At 46.0% G+C, this 24,032-nt stretch overlaps 1 protein-coding gene across 2 annotated transcripts; it reads right to left on the bottom strand.

Annotated features, from left to right (window-relative positions):
- Window positions 1–1,396: 1,396 nt before the first annotated feature.
- LOC144511932 (putative methyltransferase YdaC) lies at window positions 1,397–23,217 on the bottom strand. 2 transcript variants are annotated; one of them, XM_078242410.1, is made up of 2 exons: window positions 9,117–9,560; window positions 1,397–6,231 (listed from the first exon to the last, which is right to left on the bottom strand). In XM_078242410.1, exons 1-2 carry the CDS (start codon window positions 9,556–9,558, stop codon window positions 6,032–6,034), a joined length of 642 nt encoding a protein of 213 aa, XP_078098536.1. In that variant the 5' UTR covers window positions 9,559–9,560; the 3' UTR covers window positions 1,397–6,031. The 2 variants fall into 2 exon arrangements, with proteins under 2 accessions (XP_078098536.1, XP_078098537.1); XM_078242411.1 differs by lacking the exon at window positions 9,117–9,560 and adding an exon at window positions 22,711–23,217 and having other exon boundaries at window positions 1,398–6,231.
- Window positions 23,218–24,032: the final 815 nt, after the last annotated feature.

The raw sequence follows: 24,032 nt of genomic DNA, 5'->3' as shown, positions 1-24,032 counted from the left end.
TGGTGGTGAGCTACCTTGTAGATGGTGGACAGGGAGTCAGGTGAGTTGTTCACTGTAGGATTCCCAGCCTCTAACCTGCTCTTGTAGTCACAGTATTTATATGGCTAGTCCAGTTCTGTTTCTGGTAACCCCCAGGAAGTTGATAGAGAAGATGTTTGCTGGAGCATTGTGGTCAAAAGTGGCACAACTGGCGTCAAATCAGCATAATCTGCCTACTCTGCATGCTTATGATGCACATTCCTAACACCTGGCACAGCCTGAGACAGAAGTGTGCTCACTCAGCACAGGAAGGCAAAGCAGCATCCATGGCTCCAGGAAAGCAGGCTGAATTGTGCAGCCCAGGCTGCTCATGATGTGTGTACAGGCTGGTTTCAAGTTGGTTAGAGTAGCTCCATAATCCACTTGAGCAAACTTGGCCTCCATGTGTGCTGAACCATTGCACATATTTTTAAAGTTTACTAGTCACAAGTAGGCTTACATCAACACTGCAATGAAATTACTGTGAAAATCCCCTAATCGCTACACTCCGGTGCCTGTTTGGGTACACTGAGGAAGAATTTAGCATGACCAATGCACCTAACCAGCACGTCTTTCAGACTGTGGGAGGAAACTGGAGCACCCGGAGGAAACCCACATAGATACTAGGAGAACGTGCAGACTCCACACAGTGACCCAAGCTGGGAATCGAACCCGGGTCCCTGGTGTTATGAGGCAGCAGTGCTAACTACTGTGCTGCATGTACAGAAGAGATCACCTGTGATGGATTATGTGGGGACATTCTGATCTCCAGAAACTTTACCAATGTCTATTTTTTGTTGTTTTTCATGATTAAAAGTTTCAACTTCTGATCACAAACTGACATCTTCTGTAATTGAACAGGGAATATCTAGAGGAGTTACAGTCCCTGTAATGGTACAAAAACCAAATATTGCATCAGTGTTATGCACAATGTATGCTACTGAGCTATAATTGCAACATATAGGACCATGGGGCAATACCAAATGCAACTTTATCTCAGATCAGTTTCCGGTCCACAGAGGAACTTAGACTTCTCTGTTTAAAATTTTTTAAAATAAAATTTATTTATTAATGTCTCAAGTAGGCTTACATTAACACTGCAATGAAGTTACTGTGAAATCCCCCAGTCGCCACACTCCGGCGCCTGTTCGGGTACACTGAGGGAGAATTTAGCATGGCCAGTGCACCTAACCAGCATGTCTCTCGGACTGTGGGAGGAAACCAGAGCACCCGGAGGAAATCCACACAGACACGGGGTGAATGTGCAGACTCCGCACAGACAGTGACCCAAGCTGGGAATCGAACCTGGGTCCCTGGCACTGTGAGGCAGCAGTGCTAACCACTGTGCCACCGTGCTGTGTTGCTCTGCATCTCATGATGATCATGATGTGGAGATGCCGGCGTTGGACTAGGGTAAGCACAGTAAGAAGTCTCACAACACCAGGTTAAAGCCCAACAGGTTTATTTGGCAGCATTAGCTTTCGGAGCCTCAAGCTCCTTCATCAGGTAGTGAGGACTTGTGTTCACAAACAGGGCATATAAAGACACAAACTCAATTTACAAGATAATGGTTGGAATGTGAGTGTTTACAGGTAATCAAGTCTTAAAGGTACAGACAATGTGAGTGGAGAGAGGGCCAAGCACAAGTTAAAGAGGTGTGTATTGTCTCCAGACAGGACAGTTAGTGAGATTTTGCAAGCCCAGGCAAGTCATGGGGGTTACAGATAGTGTGACATGAACCCAAGATCCTGGTTGAGGCCGCCCTCATGTGTGCGGAACTTGGCTATCAGTTTCTGCTCAGCGATTCTGAGTTGTGTGTCATGAAGGCCACCTTGGAGAACGCTTATCCAAAGATCAGAGGATGAATGCCTGTGACTGCTGAAGTGTTCCCCAACAGGAAGAGAACACTCCTGTCTGGTAATTGTTGAGCGGTGTTCACTCCTCCGTTGTCGTAGGGTCTACATGGTTTCCCCAATGTACCATGCCTCGGGACATCCTTTCCTGCAGCGTATCAGGTAGACAATGTTGGCCGAGTCGCAAGAGTCTGTACCGTGTACCTGGTGGATGGTGTTCTCACGTGAGATGACGGTATCTGTGTTGATGATCCAGTACATCTTGCAGAGGTTGCTGTGGCAGGGTTGTGTGGTGTCGTGGTCACTGTTCTCCTGAAGGCTGGGTAGTTTGCTGTGGACAATGGTTTGTTTGAAGGCAAGAAGTGGGGGTGTGGGGATGGCCTTGGCGAGTTGTTCGTCTTCATCGATGACACGGGATCTTGGGTTCATGTCACACTATCTGTAACCCCCCCCCACAACGTGCCTGGGCTTGCAAAATCTCACTAACTGTCCTGGCTGGAGACAATACACATCTCTTTAACCTGTGCTTAACCCAGATAGCCCTTACAAATCCTTCCTTTGCTCAGTTCCTCTTGATTGCCAGCTTGAGTAAAGAAAGCGCTTGCATTTCTTTTGCAACATTAGGACCCAAAAGTTTCTCAATTAAATATATTTGAAGTGTAGTCACTGTTGTAATGTAGGAAATGCACAGCAAGATTCCAGAGAGAGAACGGAGCTCAAAACGACTGAGAAACATCATGCTTCCTCCAAGTCACATGGCTCACATCTACAGCTGCTGATTGGTTGGGATGGATGTTCTTAATAAGCAAAGTTTCATCTCATTAATTGCCATCCGTCCCAATTTCTTACAACCAACTGGGTCACACCTCAGAGCTGCTCAATCATTAAAATGAAAGCATTAATATGGATTCAAAATATAGTCTCTAAACCACATTTACAAAGCTCCAAATGTACTTTTAATACAATTGTTAATAAAATTGTTAAAATTATAGCATGTTAAGGCACGGAAATAGAACATTTGGCTCATCAAAGCTATGGAGGCTATTTTATTTCCATTAAATCAACTAATTTAATCCTTAGTTCTAAATCATATGATGCCATAGGACCTACGGAACAGATAAAGACCATTCAGCCCAAACAGTCACTGCCATTAAAGCTCCACTCGACCGTTTCCCATCTTACCTCATATGAATCTATCTCTGTAACCGTCTATTCCCATCTCCCTCAAATGCCTGTCTAGCTTCCCCACAAATGTATCTTTATTATTCACTTCACTCGTTCCCTGTGGTAGCGAGTTCGTGTTCTCAACATTCTCTGGGAAAGTGGTTTCTTCTGAACTTCCTGTCAGATTTCTTGACCTTTTGGTTATGCTCTTCCCCACAAGAGGAAACATTCTCTCTGTCAGAACCTTTCATCGTTTTATAGATCTCGATTCGGTCACCCCTCAACCTCTTTTGTTCAAGAGAACAGAGACCCAGACTGTCCATCCTTTCCTGATGAATATACCCATGTTTTTCTGGACCATTCTTGTAAATCTTTTCTGTACCCTCTCCAGTGCCTCTACATCCTGTCTCTAATATGGTGACCAGAACTGCATGCGAAGTGTGGGTTAATGTTTGATACAGGTTTATCATAACTTCCCAACTTTTCAATTCTATCTCTCTAGAAATAAAATCTAGTGCTTGGTTGTGTTATTTTTTTTATGGCGTTACTAACTGGTGACACAACTTTTAATGAATTCTGCACTTGTACTCCAAGATTCCTTTATTCTCCTACCTCAGCTCGACTGCATTCTCCAAGTAGTACAGGTGGAACATCCTTTATCCAAAACTCTTGTGGGCAATTGTATTTTGGATTCAGATTATTTCAGTTTCCAGATACTATAAAAAGGGCAGGATTTTCCAGATGCACTCGGCCCAAGGTCGGAAATACCCGCCCGAGATCAATGGACCTTCTTCCTAAGGCGAGCAGGACGGGAAAATTCCACCCATAAACTTACAATGGCCTAAGCCTCAGCTAGCTACATGTAAAATGGCTAGAAAAGTAAGATGTATCACCGAATAATAAATACAGGGCTCCTGTAAAAAGTTTATTTTTGACATGTTTGCCACAATAATGACAAGGTAAACAATGCAAGGTAAACAAACAGCTAGAGTCAGTAAAGGTCGCTGAGGTTCATGGAAAGTGTGGTTTTTGGATGAGTTTGATTTTGGGATTTACGGATAAAGGATACTTGACCTGTAAGTGACCCTTTTCCTCTTCCTGCCAAATTACGCTCCTCACATTTATCTGTGTTGAACTTCGTTTGCTAATTATTTATTGTTATTCATGTCCTCTTGTAATTTGTTGCAGTCCCCCGACTTCCCCCCCCCCCCCCCCCCACCCTCCTCTCTTAAATTCAGCTTTCCTCCAATCTATTAACTTGTTTTTCTTGTCATTAGTGGCACCTTAAGGCATATCCAGTGGAGCCCCGCTGTAACGCGATGGTTGGGGTCCATAAAATGTTATCGCGAATGTTATCGGGGTCGCGCTAAATCACTAAACCGGAAATAGTAAAAAAAAGGGTCCAATGATTCATCGCGTCATATCCGATTTTGCGCTAAATCGTTACAACGGGGCTCCACTGTATATTATATTTTGCTCACTATTGCCTACATGTTCCTCTACCATCACTTCTCTCACTTGCTCTACATCATTCCTCATTGCTTGATCCAATAGGGAATCTTCCTTTATTTTTCTTATATCTTGGGCAGAATCTTACCATATTTTTTCCAAGGCTGGAATTTTCCGGCCATTCATGCCAGAGGGATTCCTTGGTCCCTGTGCGGTGAACGGAGATTTGGCAGAGCGCCAAATTCTCCGTTCTCGGTTGCAGCTGCAGCGGGGCGTAAATGACCGGATAATTCCAGCCCAATTATCAAACTCTGGCTGAAATTTGGCATGTAGTTGTCCAGCTGCGTAGACCAGATTTCTCTCCAGATCTTCAGACTGAGTAAAAAAGTGAATGGAGATGGGGTTTACGCTGTCACTCTGACAAGGCAGGGCCTGATAGAGATGGCAAGGCCAGCTCCACATATTCAGGTCGCTTACACAGAGATTGAGGCGCCGAACTTCAGCACTTAAGCTTGGCAAGCTTCCAATATTCAGTGAGAGTGGATCAAGTGGCGGGGAGGGCAGGGCTGGATAATAATACTAACATTTATTTAAATCCACTAAAATATGGTTCTTACTCTTTGTGGGCATGAACATTGTGATGTCACCGGGAAGGGGCATGGAAAATCGGGAAACGTGATATCGCCAGAGAGAATCGCATTTCCTGATTCCCTCTGGATTTTCCGCCCATGTCAGTGATCCTGCGGACTGCTAACACAGGCTCAAAATGGCTTCCCGGGTTCGAAAATAATTCTGTCCACATTGCAGGAATTCCATTTTGTTATCCCTTTAGCTCCCCCTTCTATCTGATTAATATCAAGGTGATTGAAATCCCCAATAATTATTATCCAGATTTTTACTCAATTCCTGAATTTATATGCATCTTTCTTCCTCCACTTTCCTTCCATTAAGAGATGGCCTACACCTATTTCCACACCTTTAGTGTGATAGTTTATCTTTTTATTACTATTCATATGGATTCGATTTTTGTTTTGCTGACAGCTTTGTCTCTTTTCTCTATTGCTATTATATTCTCCAGAATAAGTAGAGTTACTCCCCCTTTCCCATTTTTTCGAAATCGGCCATATCGTGCAATGCTTAACTTTCCAAAGGAGCAGCAGAGTCTGTAGTAAAATTATTCTCCTTATCTGATCTTTCCAAACCTGTCTGGGCTAAATGGAATATAACTGATATAAGTGATTTTGTATTCCCATTTAATTTTACATATAATGAAACAGCTTTAGCAACTCCAAATTATTCAGCCATAAAAGCAAATTACTGCGGATCCTGGAATCTGAAACAAAAACATAAAATGCTGGAAAATCTCAGCAGATCTGACAGCTTCTGTGAAGAGAGAATGGAGTCAACATTTCGCATCAGGATGACCCTTCGTCAGAGCTGCTCTGACGAAGAGTCATGCAGACTCAAAACGTAGGCTCTATTTTCTCTCCATAGATGCTATCAGACCTGCTGAAATTTTCCAGCATTTTCTGCAAATTATTCAACCATTAGGCCTTGTTTGCTGTGGCAAAGATAGCCTGAAAAGTTCTTCCTTTGTCTTGTTTGTCCTCCATACGCACGTCAACAAATCCTGTGTCTCGGAGAACCTCCATGTATGGTTCAGGTGGCCATTGTGTACCCTTTAACACTCCAGCAGCAACAATCTTCTCCAGAGCTTCCAGGTTCAGGGTGGTAACCATCAGCCCACCTGTTGAATGAAAGGTAAATACCCAGTTTTCTGATGTAAGGTTACATTGGAAGGTATGTGAAGAAATAATCTCAATGTCAATAGAATGAGAAAGTAATGTCGGTGGAATAGGGATGGCACAGATTTGGAAGCAGACACAAGGGGATGGATGTTCCATTGCAGCAAACTGAGGTTGTCGAGAAACAGACACAGGGTGGGATTTTCTAGCCGCGCTCGCCCCAAGACCGGAAATCCCGCTTGAGGTCAATGGACCTTTGTATGTCCTGTCCAGTCCTCGACAATTCCCATGAGGGGTGGGATGGGAAAATTATACCCACTGATTGGGATGTTCATGAAAATATCCTGGAGATATTAAAAAATTTAAAGACATTGCAGGATCAGACCACATGATTTGATTGTGATGTCATTAGGGTGTTGCAGGCTGCTGTTTTACTTTCAAATTTTACTCTGTGAATTGCAGAGGACATCTCTTTCAATAAACCTGTTGTATGTTAGTTTGAATCTACATGCACAAGCCACATCTTTTCTTTTTGTCCAAAACCCACAACCCTATTTATTCATTTACAGGATGGGCCACCATTTATTGCCCATCCCTAATTGCCCTCCATTTCAGAGGGCAGTTGAGAGTCAACCACATTAATGTGGTTCTGGAGTCACATGTAGGTCAGACCAGCTAAGGACAGCAGATTTCCTTCCCCAAAGATCATTAGTCAACCAGATGGGTTTTTCTGACAATTGACAATGGGTTCCATGGTCTTCAGTAGATTCTTAATTCCAGATTTTTATTGATTCAAATTTCACCTTCTGCCATAGTGGGATTTGAACCTGGGTCCCAGAACATTAACTGAGTTTTTGGATTACTAATTCAGTGACAATTACACTATGCCACTGCCTTCCCTTAACCCCTAACATAGTTGCGACATTACAGGAGGCATTCTGCTCTCCAACGTTTGCAAATCTTTAATTTAATTCAGCAGCCAGGCCACTACACTGCATGGGGGTTCTAGGGGGAGAGGACCCCTCTTCAGTGTGCCTGCCCTATGGCTGCTGTTGCCCCAGGCTGGCCTTTCTGGTGCACTGGACCCCTTAGCCTGCCACTGGGTGCCCGCCTTCAGGCACCCAAACTGACCCATGCTGGCCTGGGAGCCTGGAGACACGGCCCAAGAAGGGTGGGGCGGTTGCTAATGGTGCAAATTTTGGGGGGCCTGGGCTCATTGTCCTAAATGGAGCTCTCATCGTTGTCCAGACTGAGCAGCCAGAGTATCAGACCAGGAAGACAGGCTTTAAAAACATCAGAACTGTCATTTCCCGGTTTTTCAAAAAGCCTGTCAGGAACACATGAAGCTGCCCAAAGGTCTTTCCTGCTCTCTGCAAATTGCAGTGTTTTTTTAAATTAACTTCAGTTAAACTGTCAACGAGCAAAAGAATTGATTCCAGTCGCAAAACCTGTGAAGAAATCCTTCAGGAATAACAGGGCATACTGGTCAATATTGATGGGTGTAGTGGCGTGAGGGGGACTCAAACTCAGTGGTCAGGAACAGCAAGCCCAGATTCTGGCCACACGTGATGGGAATTAACCATCAGCAGGATAAACTGGCTTTGTCAAGGCACTTTCTCACTGGGATAGAGGGAAAGGAGCTTGTGGTTTGACAGGAGGTCCTGTGGTTGAGACAATTACATGTTTTTGGGATCTCAGGTGATCTGATAAGTGCCAAACCTGGCTGCACTTCCAAACTGGTCAGCTGCTGGAGAAGGCACACTATCCGCTTTGACGTAACCTCACAGACATGAACAACACCACATATCAGAGGCCTAAATAAATAAGTCTGAACGGGTTTTGGGGGTTTTACCCCTGTTTCTCTAAGGCCCATTTGTCTCTGCATGTCTTCCCCCTCCCCAAAACAATACTACTTGTCAAACCCCAGCCTGCAAAACAAAAACAAATTCAGGGTGGAATTCTCCAAATAAATGGTGTCAGCTTTTGACTGTTTCTCTCCAGATCTTCTGACACTGTCAAAAAAAGCAGGGTAGGATGAATATGGAGAAACAGTGTAAAGCAAAGAGGGAAACTCTACTGAAGATGCAGGGACCTCGGTGTAAAAGTACATAAGACATTGAAGATGGCAGGGCATGTTGAGAGAGCAGTTAGTAAAGCATATAGTATTGTAGGCACTGAGTACAAGAGTAAGGAGGTCATGTTGAACTTGTATAAGACCCGAGTTAGGCCTCACCTAGAGTATAGCACCCAGTTCTGGGAGCTATACTGGAGGAAGGATGTAAAGGGTTGGAGAGAGCACAGAGAAGATTCACAAGAATGATTCCAGGGATAAGGAACTGTAGCTATGAAGATAGACTGGAGAGGTTGGAACTGTTTTCCTTGGAGAAAAGAAGGCTGAAAGAAGATTTGATAGAGGGATTCAAGATCCTGAGGGATATGGACAGGGTAAATAGTGAGAGACTCACTCAAGAGTGCATCAAGAACAGAGAGCACAGATTCAAAATAATGGGCACAAGGAGTAAAAGTGATGTGAAGGAAAATGTTTCACCCAGAGGGGGGTTGGAGTCTGGAATTAACTTCCTGAGGTGGAGACTGGTTCAATCGAGGTATTCAGAAAAGAATTGAATTGCTATCTGAAAAGAGAGAATGTGCAAGGTTACGGAGATAAAGCAGGGGAGTGGGACTAGATAGAGTGCTCTTTTAAGAGAGCCTGTGCAGACTCGAAGGGCCAAATGGCCTCCTTCTGTACAGTAAAGATTTGCCGATAATCAGTGAAAAGTCAGGAAATGGTTTGTGTGCCTGAAGCATTATGTGCTCATTGTTACGATGCCAACATTCACAATTCTGACCCTCTCGAGCCTCAATATTTATATTCACCAAACTGTACCTGGTTTCATGACTCTGTGGATCTCTTTGCTCCCAGCATGTAGATCAGGCCAGTAGTAGTAACAGTTACAGTGAAACACTCTGCTCACCACATTGTCTTCTAGAGGGATCTGTTCCACACTTGCCAGAAACAGGGTCAGCTTCCCTGTCCGAATGTCAGCCTGTAACCTCCTGCTGGCTACACTATGCATGTAGTCTGAGTAATCTACACCGTAGAGTTTCCCTTTGGGGTGGGTGAGATATTTCACAGTTTCCTCCAGTCCAAGACCTGGTCCAAAGCCCAATTCCAGCACTGTACTCTCAGGATGGATGTCACATAATCTGACAGCATTCAGCTCCAGAAATCTGTTCTTATCCTCCAAGAACCTAGTCACCAGCCATCCCCACAGACCCTGGCTCGGTTTCCCGAGCTGCTGGGTTAGACGTTGAGCAAGCTTATTCATGATTAAATGGCATTAAAGTGGCTCCTGTTGCTACTGTACAGTCGAAGCTGTAACCTTACCCCCTGTCATATGATTGACAGCACTGTCAGCCATCCAGAGAAAGTGCAATCCAAACATTAATGAACCAATCAAGCTGGGTTGTGCCCATTATGACATTACAATAAGAGGTGGAACGCTGCCAAGAATACAGAGTCACAGCGACTGAGAGAGAGAGAGCTAAAGGATATGGACACGTTACCAGAGGCTGTGTTACATTGGTGTGTGACCACTCACCATTCCTATTACAGAATGCTGGCTGACACCTTAATGTTACTTCAACTCACATCAACTAAACTCTCACTAAGACAGGAAAGCAGATCTCCAACCTCTCGTGCCTGTGATGGTAAGAGAAACCTCAAAATATTGCAGGGAGGAGGGGGGTCACAGAGCCTATCAGACAGGGGAGGAAGGCACTGAGAATGATAGAATAGCTACAACAAAGAGGAAAGACATTAGCCTGTCAATGATGCTAGCCCTCTGAAGGGGCAATTCACCTAGTGCCACTCTCCTTTTCTGTGTAGTCCCAGATTTTTCTATTTGTCAGGAAATGATTCACTTTTGAAAGCCGCAGCTCATGCTGCCTCCGCCGCACTCCGAGACAGTGCATCCCAGATCCTTCGTTCTTCGAAAATGTGACTAAACACATTGACGAAGGGAAAGCGGTAGATGTGGTTTATATGGATTTTAGCAAGGCGTTCGATAAGGTCCCCCATGCAAGGCTTCTAGAAAAAGTGAGAGGGCATGGGATCCAAGGGTCTGCTGCCCGGTGGATCCAGAACTGGCTTGCCCAAAGGAGGCAGAGAGTGGGTATAGATGGGTCTTTTTCTAAATGGAGGTCGGTCACCAGTGGTGTGCCCCAGGGATCTGTTCTGGGACCCTTGCTGTTTGTCATTTTCATAAATGACCTGGATGAGGAAGCGGAGGGATGGGTTGGTAAGTTTGCCGACGACACGAAGGTTGGTGGGGTTGTGGATAGTCTGGAGGGATGTCAGAAGTTACAGAGGGACATAGATAGGATGCAAGACTGGGCGGACAAGTGGCAGATGGACTTCAACCCAGATAAATGCGTCGTGGTCCATTTTGGTAGGTCAAATGAGATGAAGGGGTACAATATAAAGGGAAAGACTCTTAGTACTGTAGAGGATCAGAAGGACCTTGGGGTCCGGGTCCGTAGGACTCTGAAATCGGCCCCGCAGGTGGAGGAGGTGGTTAAGAAGGCGTATGGTGTGCTGGCCTTTATCAATCGAGGGATTGAGTTTAGGAGTCCGGGGATAATGATGCAGCTATATAAGACCCTCGTCAGACCCCACTTGGAGTACTGTGCTCAGTTCTGGTCGCCTCACTATAGGAAGGATGTGGAAAAGATTGAAAGGGTGCAGAGGAGATTTACAAGGATGTTGCCTGGATTGAGTGGCATGCCTTATGAGGATAGGCTGAGGGAGCTTGGTCTTTTCTCCTTGGAGAGACGAAGGATGAGAGGAGACCTAATAGAGGTGTATAAGATGTTGAGAGGCATAGATCGGGTGGACTCTCAGAGGCTTTTTCCCAGGGTGGAAATGTCTGCTACGAGAGGACACAGGTTTAGGGTGCTGGGGGGTAGGTACAGGGGAGATGTTAGGGGTAAGTTTTTCACACAGAGGGTGGTGGGCGAGTGGAATCGGCTGCCGTCAGTGGTGGTGGAGGCGAACTCAACAGGGTCTTTTAAGAGACTCCTGGATGAGTACATGGAGCGTAATAGGATGGAGGGTTATAGGTAGGTCTAGAAGGTAGGGATGTGTTCGGCACAACTTGTGGGCCGAAGGGCCTGTTTGTGCTGTAGTTTTTCTATGTTTCTAACCACTTATTGTATGAATCCGTCTCCACCACACTGCCAGACAGTGCATCCCAGATGCTAACCACTCACTGTGTGAATGTGTCTCTGCCACACTCTAAGATAGTGCATTCCTGATCCTCACCACTCACTGTACGAATCGGTCTCCACCATCTCTCAGACAATGCATTTCAGATCCTAACCACTCACTGTGTGAATCTGAGTCCAGCACACTGTCAGACAACGCATCCCAGATCCTCACCTCTCGCTGTGCGAATCTGTCCTCCACACTCTCAGACAGTGCATTCCAGATCCTAATCACTCGTTGTGTGAATCGGTCTCCACCACACTCTCAGACAGTGCATTCCAGATCCTAACCACTCACTGTGTGATACTGACTCCACCGCACTCTCAGACAGTGCATTCCTGATCCAAATCACTCGCTGTGTGAATCTGTCCTCCACACTCTCAGACAGTGCATTCCAGATCCTAACCACTCACTGTGTGAATCTGAGTCCAGCACACTGTCAGACAATGCATCCCAGATCCTCACCTCTCGCTGTGCGAATCTGTCCTCCACACTCTTAGACAGTGCATTCCAGATCCTAACCACTCACTGTGTGACACTGACTCCACCGCACTCTCAGACAGTGCATTCCTGATCCAAATCACTCGCTGTGTGAATCTGTCTCCACCGCACTGATAAACAGTACATTTCTGATCCTAATCACTCACTGTGTGAATCTGTCTCCTCCAAACTCTCAGGGAGTGCATTCTTGATCCTAAGAACTCACTGTGTGAATCTATCTCCACCGCACTCTCAGACAGTGCCTTCGAGCCTAAGCACTCACTGTGTGAATCTGTCTCCACCGCACTGATAAACAGTGCATTCCAGATCCTAATCACTCACTGTATGAATCTGTCTCCACCGCACTCTCAGACAGTACACATTCCAGAGCCTAATCACTCACTGTGTGAATCGGCCTCCACCACACTCTCAAACAGTGCATTCCAGATCCTAACCACTCACTGTGCGAATCTGTCTCCACCGCACTCTCAGATAGTGCATCCCAGATCCTGATCACTCGCTGTGTGAATCTGTCTCCACCACACTGGTAAACAGTGCATTCCGGATCCTAACCACTCACTGTGTGAATCTGTCTCTGCCAAACTCTCAGACTTTAGAATAGGTGAGATATTGAAAACTGTTCTCGATACGTTTCGATGTCCTCTGGAATACAGCCCTTACAAATCCTTCCTTTGCTCAGTGATTGCCATCTTGAGTAATGAAAGCGCTTGCATTTCTTTCGCAACCTTAGGATCCAAATGCTTCTCAATTAAATATATTTGAAATGTAGTTACTGTTGTAATGTAAGAATTGCAGCGACCAGTACGTGTATAGCAAGATTCCACAAATCAATTTGTGATAATGATCAGGATTGAAAACTTCAGTGATATTGGTTCAGAGATAACTATTGGCCAAGGCTCTGTGGGGAAATGTCATGTTCCTCTTGGAGAAGTACCATGCTTTTACATCCCGGTGAGAGCAGAGAGCTTAACATCTCATAGAGTCATAGAGGTTTACAGCATGAACACAGGCCCTTCAGCCCAACTTGTCCATGCCACCCAGCTTTTAACCAGTAAACTAATCCCAATTGCCCGCATTTGACCCTTATCCCTCTATACCCATCTTACCCATGCTTTTGATTTGATTTGTTTGATTTGATTTGATTTATTATTGTCACATGTATTAACACACAGTGAAAAGTATTGTTTCTTGCGCACTATACAGGCAAAGCATACCATTCATAGGGAAGAAAATGAGAGAGTGCAGAATGTAGTGTTACAGTCATAGCTAGGTTGTAGAGAAAGACAACTTAATGCAAAGTAAGTCCATTCAAAAGTTTGACAGCAGCAGGGAAGAAGCTGTTCTTGAGTCAGTTGGTACATGACCTCAGACTTCCATTATCTTTTTCCCAAGAGAATGTCCGGAGTGCGTGGGGTCCTTAATTATGCTGGCTGCTTTGGCGAGGCAGCGGGAAGTGTAGATAGAGTCAATGGATGGGAGGCTGGTTTGCGTGATGGATTGGACTACACTCATGACCTTTTGTAGTTCCTTGCGGTCTTCGGCAGAGCAGGAGTCATACCAAGCTGTGATACAACCAGAAAGAATGCTTTCTATGGTGCATCTGTAAAAGTTGGTGAGAGTTGTAGCTGACATGCCAAAATTCCTGAGTCATCTGAGAAAGTAGAGGCATTGGTGGGCTTTCTGAACTAGTGTCAGCATGGGGGGACCAGGACAGGTTGTTGGTGATCTGGACACCGAAAAACCTGAGGCTTTCGACCCTTTCTACTTTGTCCCCATTGATGTAGACAGGGGCATGTTCTCCTTTACGCTTCCTGAAGTCGATGACAATCTCCTTCATTTTGTTGACATTGAGGGAGAGATTATTGTTGCCGCACCAGTTCACCAGATTCTCTATCTCATTCCTGTACTCTGTCTCGTCATTGTTTGAGATTCAACCCACTACGGTGGTGTCGTCAGCAAACTTGAAAATCTAATTGATACAAAGTCCAAAGATGTGCGGGTTAGGTTGATTGGCCATGCTAAAAATTGCCCTTAGTGTCCTGAGGTGTGTAGGTTAGAGGGATTCGTGGGTAAATTTTTCGGGATATGGGGGTAGGGCCTGGGTGAGATTGTGGTCGGTGCAGACTCGATGGGCCGAATGGCCTCTTTCTGTACTGTAGGGTTTCTATGATTTCTATGAATTGGAGGGGAAGTTGGCCACACTGTCATAGGTGTATGAGGAGTATAGTAGGGGACTGAGAACACAGCCTTGTGGGCCACCGGTGTTGAGGATGTTCGTGGAGGAGGTGTTGTTGCCTATCCTTACTGATTGTGGTCCGTGAGTTTGGAAGTTCAGGATCCAGTCACGGAGGGAGGTGCCAAGGCCCAGACCATGGAGTTTGGAAATGAGTTTCATAGGAATAAGGGTGTTGAGGCTGAGCTGTAATCAATAAATAGGAGTGTGACATAGGTGTCCTTGTTATCCAGGTGTTCCAGGGTTGAGTGCAGGGCCAGGGAGATGCCGTCTGCTGAGGACCTTTTGCGGTGGTAGGCAAACTGCAGTGGATCCAGGTAGTCCAGGAGGCTGGAATTGATTCGTGCCATGACTAGCCTTTCGAAGCACTTCGTAATGATGGATGTCAGACCGGTACTGCATTATAGTAGCACTCCCTCAGTACTGCATTATAGTAGCACTCCCTCAGTACTGCATTATAGTAGCACTCCCTCAGTACTGCATTATAGTAGCACTCCCTCAGTACTGCATTACAGTAGCACTCCCTCAGTACTGCATTATAGTAGCACTCCCTCAGTACTGCATTACAGTAGCACTCCCTCAGTATGCATTATAGTAACACTCCCTCAGTACTGCATTACAGTAGCGCCCCCTCAGTATGCATTACAATGTCAGCCTAGATTTTTCTGCTCAAACATCTGGATTTGGACTTGAAGCCACAATCCACTGACTCAGAGGCAGGAGTGTTCCCACTGTATCCCAGCTATCACAGATAGACAAGGAACAGGCAGCCTTTTGACTTTCCTTGCTGAAGATTCCATAGAGGGAACGGAGCTCAAAACGACTGAGAAACATCATGCTTCCTCCAAGTCACATGGCTCACATCTACAGCTGCTGATTGGTTGGGATGGATGTTCTTAATAAGCAAAGTTTCATCTCATTAATTGTCATCCGTCCCAATTTCTTACAACCAACTGGGTCACACTTCAGAGCTGCTCAATCGTTAAAATGAAAGTATTAATATGGATTCAAAATAAAGTCTCTAAACCACATTTACAAAGCTCCAAATGTAATTTTAATACAATTGTTAATAAAATTGTTAAAATTATAGCATGTTAAGGCACAGAAATAGGGTATTTAGCTCATCAAAGCTATGGAGGCTATCTTTTTTCCATTAAATCAACTAATTTAATCCTTAATTCTTCATCATAGTATTCCATAGGACCTACGAAACAGATAAAGGCCATTCACTGTGGGCAGCACAGTGGCGCAGTGGTTAGCACTGCTGCCTCACAGCACCAGGGACCTGGGTTTGATTCCTGGGTCACTGTCTCTGTGGAGTTTGCATGTTCTCCCCGTGTCTGCATCGGTTTACTCTGGGTGCTCCAGTTTCCCCCACAGTCTGAAAGACATGTTGGATAGGTGTATTAACCCGAACAGGCGCTGGAGTGTGGCGGCTAGGGGAATTTCACTCTAACTTCATTGCAGTGTTAATGTAAGCCTTACTTGTGACTAATAAATAAACTTCAAAACTTTTCAGCCCAAACAGTCGCTGCCATTTATGCTCCATTCGACGTTTTCCCATCTTATCTCATCTGAATCTATCTCTGTAACCATCTATTCCTATGTGCCTCAAATGCCTGTCTAGCTTCCTCTCAAATATATCTTTATTATTCACGACCTGTGGTAGTGAGTTCCATGTTCTCAACACTCTCTGGGAAAGTGGTTTCTTCCGAACTCCCTGTCAGATATCTTGACCTTTCCCACAAGAAGAAACATTCTCTCTGTCAAAATCTTTCATCGTTTTACAGATCTCAATTAGGACACCCCTCAGCTTCCTTTGTTCAAGAGAACAGAGACCCAGACTGCCCATCCTTTCCTGATGAATATATCCATGCTTTTTTGGACCATTCTTGTAAATCTTTTCTGCACTCTCTCCAGTGCCTCTGCATCCTGTCTGTAATATGGTGGCCAGAACGTTGCTAACTGGTGGCACAACTTTTAGTGAATTCTGCACTTGTACTCCAAGATTCCTTTGTTCTTCTGCCCCAGCTCAGCTGCATTCTCCAAGTAGTGGAGATGCCGGCGTTGGACTGTGATAAGCACAGTAAGAAGTCTCACAACACCAGGCTAAAGTCCAACAGGTTTATTTGGTAGCACAAGCCACAAACTTTCGGAGCGCTGCCCCTACATCAGGTGAGTGGGAGTTCTGTTCACAAACAGGGCATATAAAGACACAGACTCAATTTACAAGATAATGGTTGGAATGCAAGTCTTTACAGGTAATCAAGTCTTAAAGGTACAGACAATGTGAGTGGAGAGAGGGTTAAGCACAGGTTAAAGAGATGTGTATTGTCTCCAGACAGGACAGTTAGTGAGATTTTGCATGCCCAGGCAAGTCATGGGGGATACAGATAGTGTGACATGAACCCAAGATCCCGGTTGAGGCTGTCCGCATGTGTACGGAACTTGGTTATCAGTTTTTGCTCAGCGATTCTGCGTTGTCGTGTGTCGACACACAACAACACAGAATCGCTGAGCAAAAGCTGATAGCCAAGTTCCGCACACATGAGGACAGCCTCAACCGGGATCTTGGGTTCATGTCACACTATCTGTAACCCCCACGACTTGCCTGGGCTTGCAAAATCTCACTAACTGTCCTGTCTGGAGACAATACACATCTCTTTAACCTGTGCTTAACGCTCTCTCCACTCACATTGTCTGTACCTTTAAGACTTGATTACCTGTAAAGACTTGCATTCCAACTATTATCTTGTAAATTGAGTTTGTATTTATATACGCCCTGTTTGTGAACAGAACTCCCACTCACCTGATGAAGGGGCAGCGCTCCAAAAGCTTGTGACTTGTGCTGCCAAATAAACCTGTTGGACTTTAACCCGGTGTTGTGAAACTTCTTACTGTGCTTCTCCAAGTAGTACAGGTGAAGCATCCTTTATCCAAAACACTTGTGGCCAATTGTATTTTGGAGTCAGAGCAGTTCATTTCCAGATACCACATATAGAGGGCGATTCTCCCATCCGACGCGCTAATGTTTTAGCGCGGCGGGCCAGAAGAATCGCGTGTCGGCCGATTCATGCGTGCATTCCCGACGCACACGCATCTCCCATCGCCGGATATCCGGCACAGTTAGGACCACACTGGAAACCGGAGGGAACAGCAAAGTCATTTAAATCTATTTTTAATCCAATTTAAATGTGGTTATCAGGCCTGGGACTGAAGTCTCCGGGCCCTCGAGCATCTCCCACTCCGCCATTACAATTTCACTCTGGTGGTGTTCAGACTAGCTCCTCACTTTCGGGGAACTAGCAGCCTGACCCCACTGGAGTGAAGTGGGAGCAATCGGAGGCCCCCTTGAGAGTCGGGCAGTTGGTGGTGAAGCCCCTTGGGCATGGGTACCCTGGCAGTGCCAACCTGTGTCCTCTGGTACTGCCCAAGAGGCAAAGTGCCCATGTCCGGGGGGCACCTTGGGACTGCCCATTGGGCATGGGGCAGTGCCAAGCGGGTGGGGCCAACTGGGATGGGGTCTAGGGGTGACCTGTGGGGGGGAGGTGAGGGTCCCGCTGCCACTCTGGATTGGGATCAATCGGGGATGGAGGGAGGCCTGTGATTGGGGTGGGCTGGGGGACGGGGTGACCTGCCAGGGGAGTGGGAGGTGCGTCTGCCAGGTAGTGGGTCTGCCGGGGAGGGGGGTCTGCCTCCCTCCCCGGGGAAGGGGTGCTTTGCCGGGGGTTGGGATTGGGGGATGGTGATCGGGGTGTTCCTGGGTGCGGGGGGGAAGGTGGTGGTCGGGGCTGGCTCAGGAATGCTCCAGAGGGCCGCAATTGAGCGGGGGGGGGGGGGGGGGGGGGCAACACTGCAGGGTCCTGGGCTGGCCAGCAATCAAGCTGGTCAAAAAACTGTAGGCTGACAGTTTGGGGCCACGGCACATCTGCAGAGACCCGGAACTGTCAGACTCTGGCGTGAATAGCCCCCACCTCCCACCACCCCAAGCTTTTAATTGTATTCACGATTGTGACCTCTGCATTGCACCCAGTGAGGGACATTTGTGTGTGAACTCCCACTGAAAAAGCAATCGTGATTTACACCAATTTTCCTGCGAATTCAGCATTGAGAACCTTTTTGCGAGAATCGCCCCCACAGGGCCAGACTTTCCACCCACGCTCACCCCAAGGCCAGAAAATCCTGCCTGAGGTCAATGGACCTTTGTATGGTCCTGTCCGGCCCTCTACAATTCCCGTGGTGGGTGGCATGGGAAAATTCTACTCATTGATTGGGATTTTCATGGGGTCCTGGAGATATTAAAAATTTAGAAAGGTTGCAGGTCAGATCACATAAGATCAGACCACATGATTTGATTGTGATGTCATTAGGATGTTGCAGGCTGCTGTTTTACTTTCAGATTTTACTCTAAATTGCAGAGGACATCTCTTTTAATAAACCTGTTGTATGTTAGTTTGAATCTACATGCGCAAGCCACATCTTTTCTTTTCGTCCAAAACCCACAACCCTATTTATTCATTTATGGGATGTGGGCCTCGCTGGATGGGCCAACATTTATTGCCCATCCATAACTGCCCTCCATTTCAGAGGGCAGTTGAGAGTCAACCACATTGATGTGGCTCTGGAGTCACATGTAGGCCAGACCAGGTAAGGGCAGCAGATTTCCTTCCCTAAAGAACATTAGTCGACCAGATGGGTTTTTCTGACAATGGTGACATAGTGGACAGTGAAGAAAGTTATCTCCGATTGCAACGGGATCTTGATCAATTGGGCCAGTGGGCTGACGAATGGCAGATGGAATTTAATTTAGATAATGCAAGGTGATGCATTTTGGTAGATTGAACCAGGGCATGACTTACTCAGTTAATGGTAGGGCGTTGGCGAGAGTTACGGAACAAAGAGATCTAGGGGCACATGTTCATAGCTCCTTGAAAGTGGAGTCACAGGTGGACAGAGTGGTGAAGAAGGCATTCAGCATGCTTGGTTTCACTGGTCAGAACATTGAATACAGGAGTTGGGATGTCTTGTTGAAGTTGTACAAGACATTGGTAAGGCCACACTTAGAATACTGTGTACAGTTCTGGTCGCCCTATTACAGAAAGGACATTATTAAACTAGAAAGAGTACAGAAAAGATTTAACTCGAATGCTACCGAAATTTGATGATTTGAGTTATAAGGAGAGGCTGGATAGACTAGGACTTTTTTCTCTGGAGTGTAGAAGGCTGAAGGGTGATCTTATAGAGGTCTATAAAATAATGAGGGGCACAGATCAGCTAGATAGTCAGTATCTTTTCCCAAAGGTAGGGGAGTCTTAAACTAGAGGGCATAGGTTTAAGGTGAGAGGGGAGAGATACACAGAGGGTGGTGAGTGTCTGGAACAAGCTGCCAGAGGTAGTAGTAGAGGCGGGTACAATTTTGTCTTTTAAAAAGCATTTAGACAGTTACATGGGTAAGATGGGTATAGAGGGATATGGGCCAAATGCAGGTAACTGGGATTAGCTTAGGGTTTTAAAAAAAAGGGCGGCCTGTTTCAATGCTGTAAACCTCTGACTATGGTTTCATGGTCATCAGTAGATTCTTAATTCCAGATTTTTATTGATTCAAATTTCACCTTCTGCCATAGTGGGATTTGAACCTGGGTCCCAGAACACTAACTGAGTTTCTGGATTACTAATTCAGTGACAATTACACTATGCCACTACCTTCCCTTAACCCCTAACATAGTTGCGACATTACAGAAGGCATTCTGCTCTCCAACGTTTGCAAATCTTTAATTTAATTCAGCAGCCAGGCCACCACTCTCTTAAGGTTAATGTGCAGGTTCAGCTGGCAGTTAGAAAGGCAAATTCTATGTTAGCATTCAATTCTAGAGGGCTAGAATACAAGAGCAGGGATGTACTGCTGAGGCTGTATAAGGCTCCGGTCAGACCCCATTTGGAATATTGTGAGCAGTTTGGGCCCCATACCTAAGGATGGATGTGCTGGCCTTGGAGGGGGTCCAGAGGAAGTTCACAAGAATGATTCTAGGAATTAAGGGTTTATCATATGAGGAGTGGTTGAGGAGTCTGGGTCGATACTGAATGGAGTTTAGAAGAATGAGGGGGGATCTAATTGAAACTCACAGAACACTGAGAAGCCTCGATAGAGTAGAAGTGGAGAGGATGTTTCCACTAGTGGGATACACTAGAACTCAAAAGCACAACCTCAAAGTGAAGGGACACACCATTAAAACTGAGCTAAGGAGGACCTTCTTCAGCCAGAAGCTGATGAATCTGTGGAACTCATTGCCACAGATGGCTGTGGAGGCCAGGTCATTGGGTGTCTTTAAGACAGAGATAGGTAGGTTCTTGATTAATAAGGGATCAAGGGTTACAGGTAGTAGGCAGGAGAATGGGGATGAGAATCATATAAGCCATGATTAAATGGCAGAGTAGACTCTGTTCCTATATCTTACGGACTTATGGTGTTAGGGTCACACTGGGTGTGGGTTTCAGGGGGAGAGGTCCCTCTTCTGGGTGCCCTATGGCTGCTCTTGCCCCAGGCTGGCCTTTCTGGTGCCCGCCACTGGGTGCCCGCCTTCAGGCACCCAAACTGACCCATGCTGGTCTGGGAGCCTGGAGACACGGCCCAAGAAGGGTGGGGCGGTTGCTAATGGTGCAAATTTTGGGGGGCCTGGGCTCATTGTCCTAAATGGAGCTCTCATCGTTGTCCAGTCTCAGCAGCCAGAGTATCAGACCAGGAAGACAGGCTTTAAAAACATCAGAACTGTCATTTCCCAGTTTTTCAAAAAGCCTGTCAGGAACACATGAAGCTGCCCAAAGGTCTTTCCTGCTCTCTGCAAATTGCAGTGTTTTTTAAAATTAACTTCAATTAAACTGTCAACGAGCAAAGGGATTGACAAAACCTGTGAAGAAATCCTTCAGGAAGAACAGGGCATACTGGTCAATGTTGACGGGTGTAGTGGCGTGAGGGGGACTCAAAGGCAGTGATCAGGAGCAGCAAGCCCAGAGTCTGGCCACACGTGATGGGAATTAACCATCAGCAGGATAAACTGGCTTTGTCTAGGCACTTTCTCACTGGGATAGAGGGAAAGGAGCTTGTGGTTTGACAGGAGGTCCTGTGGTTGAGACAATTACATGTTTTTGGGATCTCAGGTGATCTGATAAGTGCCAAACCTGGCTGCACTTCCAAACTGGTCAGCTGCTGGAGAAGGCACACTATCCGCTTTGACGTAACCTCACAGACATGAACAACACCACATACCAGAGGCCTAAATAAATACGTCTGAACGGGTTTTGGGGGTTTTACCCCTGTTTCTCTAAGGCCCATTTGTCTCTCTGCATGTCTTCCCCCAAAACATTTTACATGTCAAACCGCAGCCTGCAAAACATAAACAAATGCAGGGTGGAATTCTCCGAATAAATGGCAAAGTGTCAGCTTTTGACTGAAAACCATATGTTTCTCTCCAGATCTTCTGACATGGTCAAAAAACAGTAAGATGTCTCACAACACCAGGTTAAAGTCCAACGGTTGGACTTTATCCTGGTGTTGTGAGACTTCTTACAGTGTTTACCCCAGTCCAACGCCGGCATCTCCACATCATCACTGTCAAAAAAAGGCAGGATAGGATGAATATGGAGAAACAGTATAAAGCAAAGAGGGAAACTCTAAAGGAGATGCAGGGACCTCGGTGTAAAAGTACATAAGACATTGAAGATGGCAGGGCATGTTGAGAGAGCAGTTAATAAAGCATATAGTATTGTAGGCACGAGTACAAGAGTAAGGAGGTCATGTTGAACTTGTATAAGACCCGAGTTAGGCCTCACCTAGAGTATAGCACCCAGTTCCTGGAGCTATACTGGAGGAAGGATGTAAAGGGTTGGAGAGAGCACAGAGAAGATTCACAAGAATGATTCGAGGGATAAGGAACTGTAGCTATGAAGATAGACTGGAGAGGTTGGAACTGTTTCCCTTGGAGAAAAGAAGGCTGAGAGAAGATTTGATAGAGGGATTCAAGATCCTGAGGGATATGGACAAGGTAAATAGTGAGAGACTCACTCAAGAGCGTATCAAGAACAGAGAGCACAGATTCAAAATAATGGGCACAAGGAGTAAAAGTGATGTGAGGGAAAATGTTTCACCCAGAGGGGGGTTGGAGTCTGGAATTAACTTCCTGAGAAGGAGGCTGGTTCAACCGAGGTATTCAGAAAATAATTGGCTTGCTATCTGAAAAGAGGGAACGTGCAAGGTTACGGAGATAAAGCAGGGGAGTGGGACTAGATAGAGTGCTCTTTTAAGAGAGCCTGTGCAGACTCGAAGGGCCAAATGGCCTCCTTCTGTACAGTAAAGATTTGGCGATAATCAGTGAAAAGTCAGGAAATGGTTTGTGTGCCTGAAGCATTATGTGCTCATTGTTACGATGCCAACATTCCCAATTCCAACCCTCTCGAGCCTCGACATTTATATTCACCAAACTGTACCTGGTTTCATGACTCTGTGGATCTCTTTGCTCCCAGCATGCAGGTCAGGCCAGAAGTAGTAACAGTTACAGTGAAACACTCTGTCCACCACGTTGTCTTCTAGAGGGATCTGTTCCACACTTCCCAGAAACAGGGTCACCTTCCCTGTCCGAATGTCAGCCTGTAACCTCCTGCTGGCTACACTATGCATGTAGTCTGAGTAATCTATACCGTAGAGTTTTCCTTTGGGGTGGGTGAGATATTTCACAGCTTCCTCCAGCCCGAGGCCTGGTCCAAAACCTAGTTCCAGCACCGCACTCTCAGGCTGGATGTCACATAGTCTGACAGCATTCAGTTCCAGCAATCTGTTCTTTTTCTCCAAGAACCTATTCACCAGCCATCCCCACAGACCCTGGCTCGGTTTCCCGAGCTGCTGGGTTACACGTTGAACAAGTTTATTCATGATTAAATGGCATTAACGTGGTTCCTGCTGCTATTGTACAGTCGAAGCTGTAACCTTACCCCCTGTCATATGATTGACAGCACTGTCAGCCATCCAGGGAAAGTGCAATCCAAACATTAATGAACCAATCAAGCTGGGTTGTGCCCATTATGATGTTGCAATAAGAAGTGGAATGCTGCCAAGAATACAGAGTCACAGCGACTGAGAGAGAGAGAGAGAGAGAGAGCTAAAGGATATGGACACGTTACCAGAGGCTGTGTTACATTGGTGTGTGACCACTCACCATTCCTATTACAGAATGCTGGCTGACACCTTAATGTTACTTCAACTCACATCAACTAAACTCTCACTAAGACAGGAAAGCAGATCTCCAACCTCTCGTGCCTGTGATGGTAAGAGAAACCTCAAAATATTGCAGGGAGGAGGGGGGTCACAGAGCCTATCAGACAGGGGAGGAAGGCACTGAGAATGATAGAATAGCTACAACAAAGAGGAAAGACATTAGCCTGTCAATGATGCTAGCCCTCTGAAGGGGCAGTTCACCTAGTGCCACTCTCCTTTTCTGTGTAGTCCCAGATTTTTCTATTTGTCAGGAAATGATTCACTTTTGAAAGCCGCAGCTCATGCTGCCTCCGCCACACTCCGAGACAGTGCATTCCGGATCCTAACCACTCACTGTTTGAATCTAATTACACCGCACTCTCAGACAGTGCATCCCAGATCCTAACCACTCACTGTGTGAATCTGTCTCCACCGCACTCTCCGGCAGTGCATCCCAGATCCTAACCACTTATTGTATGAAACTGACTCCAGCACACTGTCAGACAGTGCATCCCAGATCCTAACCACTCACTGTGTGAATCTGCCTCCACCACACTCT

Source organism: Mustelus asterias, chromosome 25 (genome assembly GCF_964213995.1).
Source record: "Mustelus asterias chromosome 25, sMusAst1.hap1.1, whole genome shotgun sequence".
Classification (NCBI taxonomy): Eukaryota; Metazoa; Chordata; class Chondrichthyes; order Carcharhiniformes; family Triakidae; genus Mustelus; species Mustelus asterias.
This window is presented reverse-complemented; position numbering and strand designations above follow the sequence as displayed.

What these genes read in the sequence shown, in the direction of transcription:
- LOC144511932 (XM_078242411.1), bottom strand. Translation starts at nt 23,152, where the DNA reads ATGAATAAACTTGTTCAACGTGTAACCCAGCAGCTCGGGAAACCGAGC. An exon ending in CCACAGAGTCATGAAACCAG is followed by an intron (nt 6,232 to 22,710) that starts GTACAGTTTGGT and finishes TTCATTCAACAG; the next exon opens with GTGGGCTGATGGTTACCACC.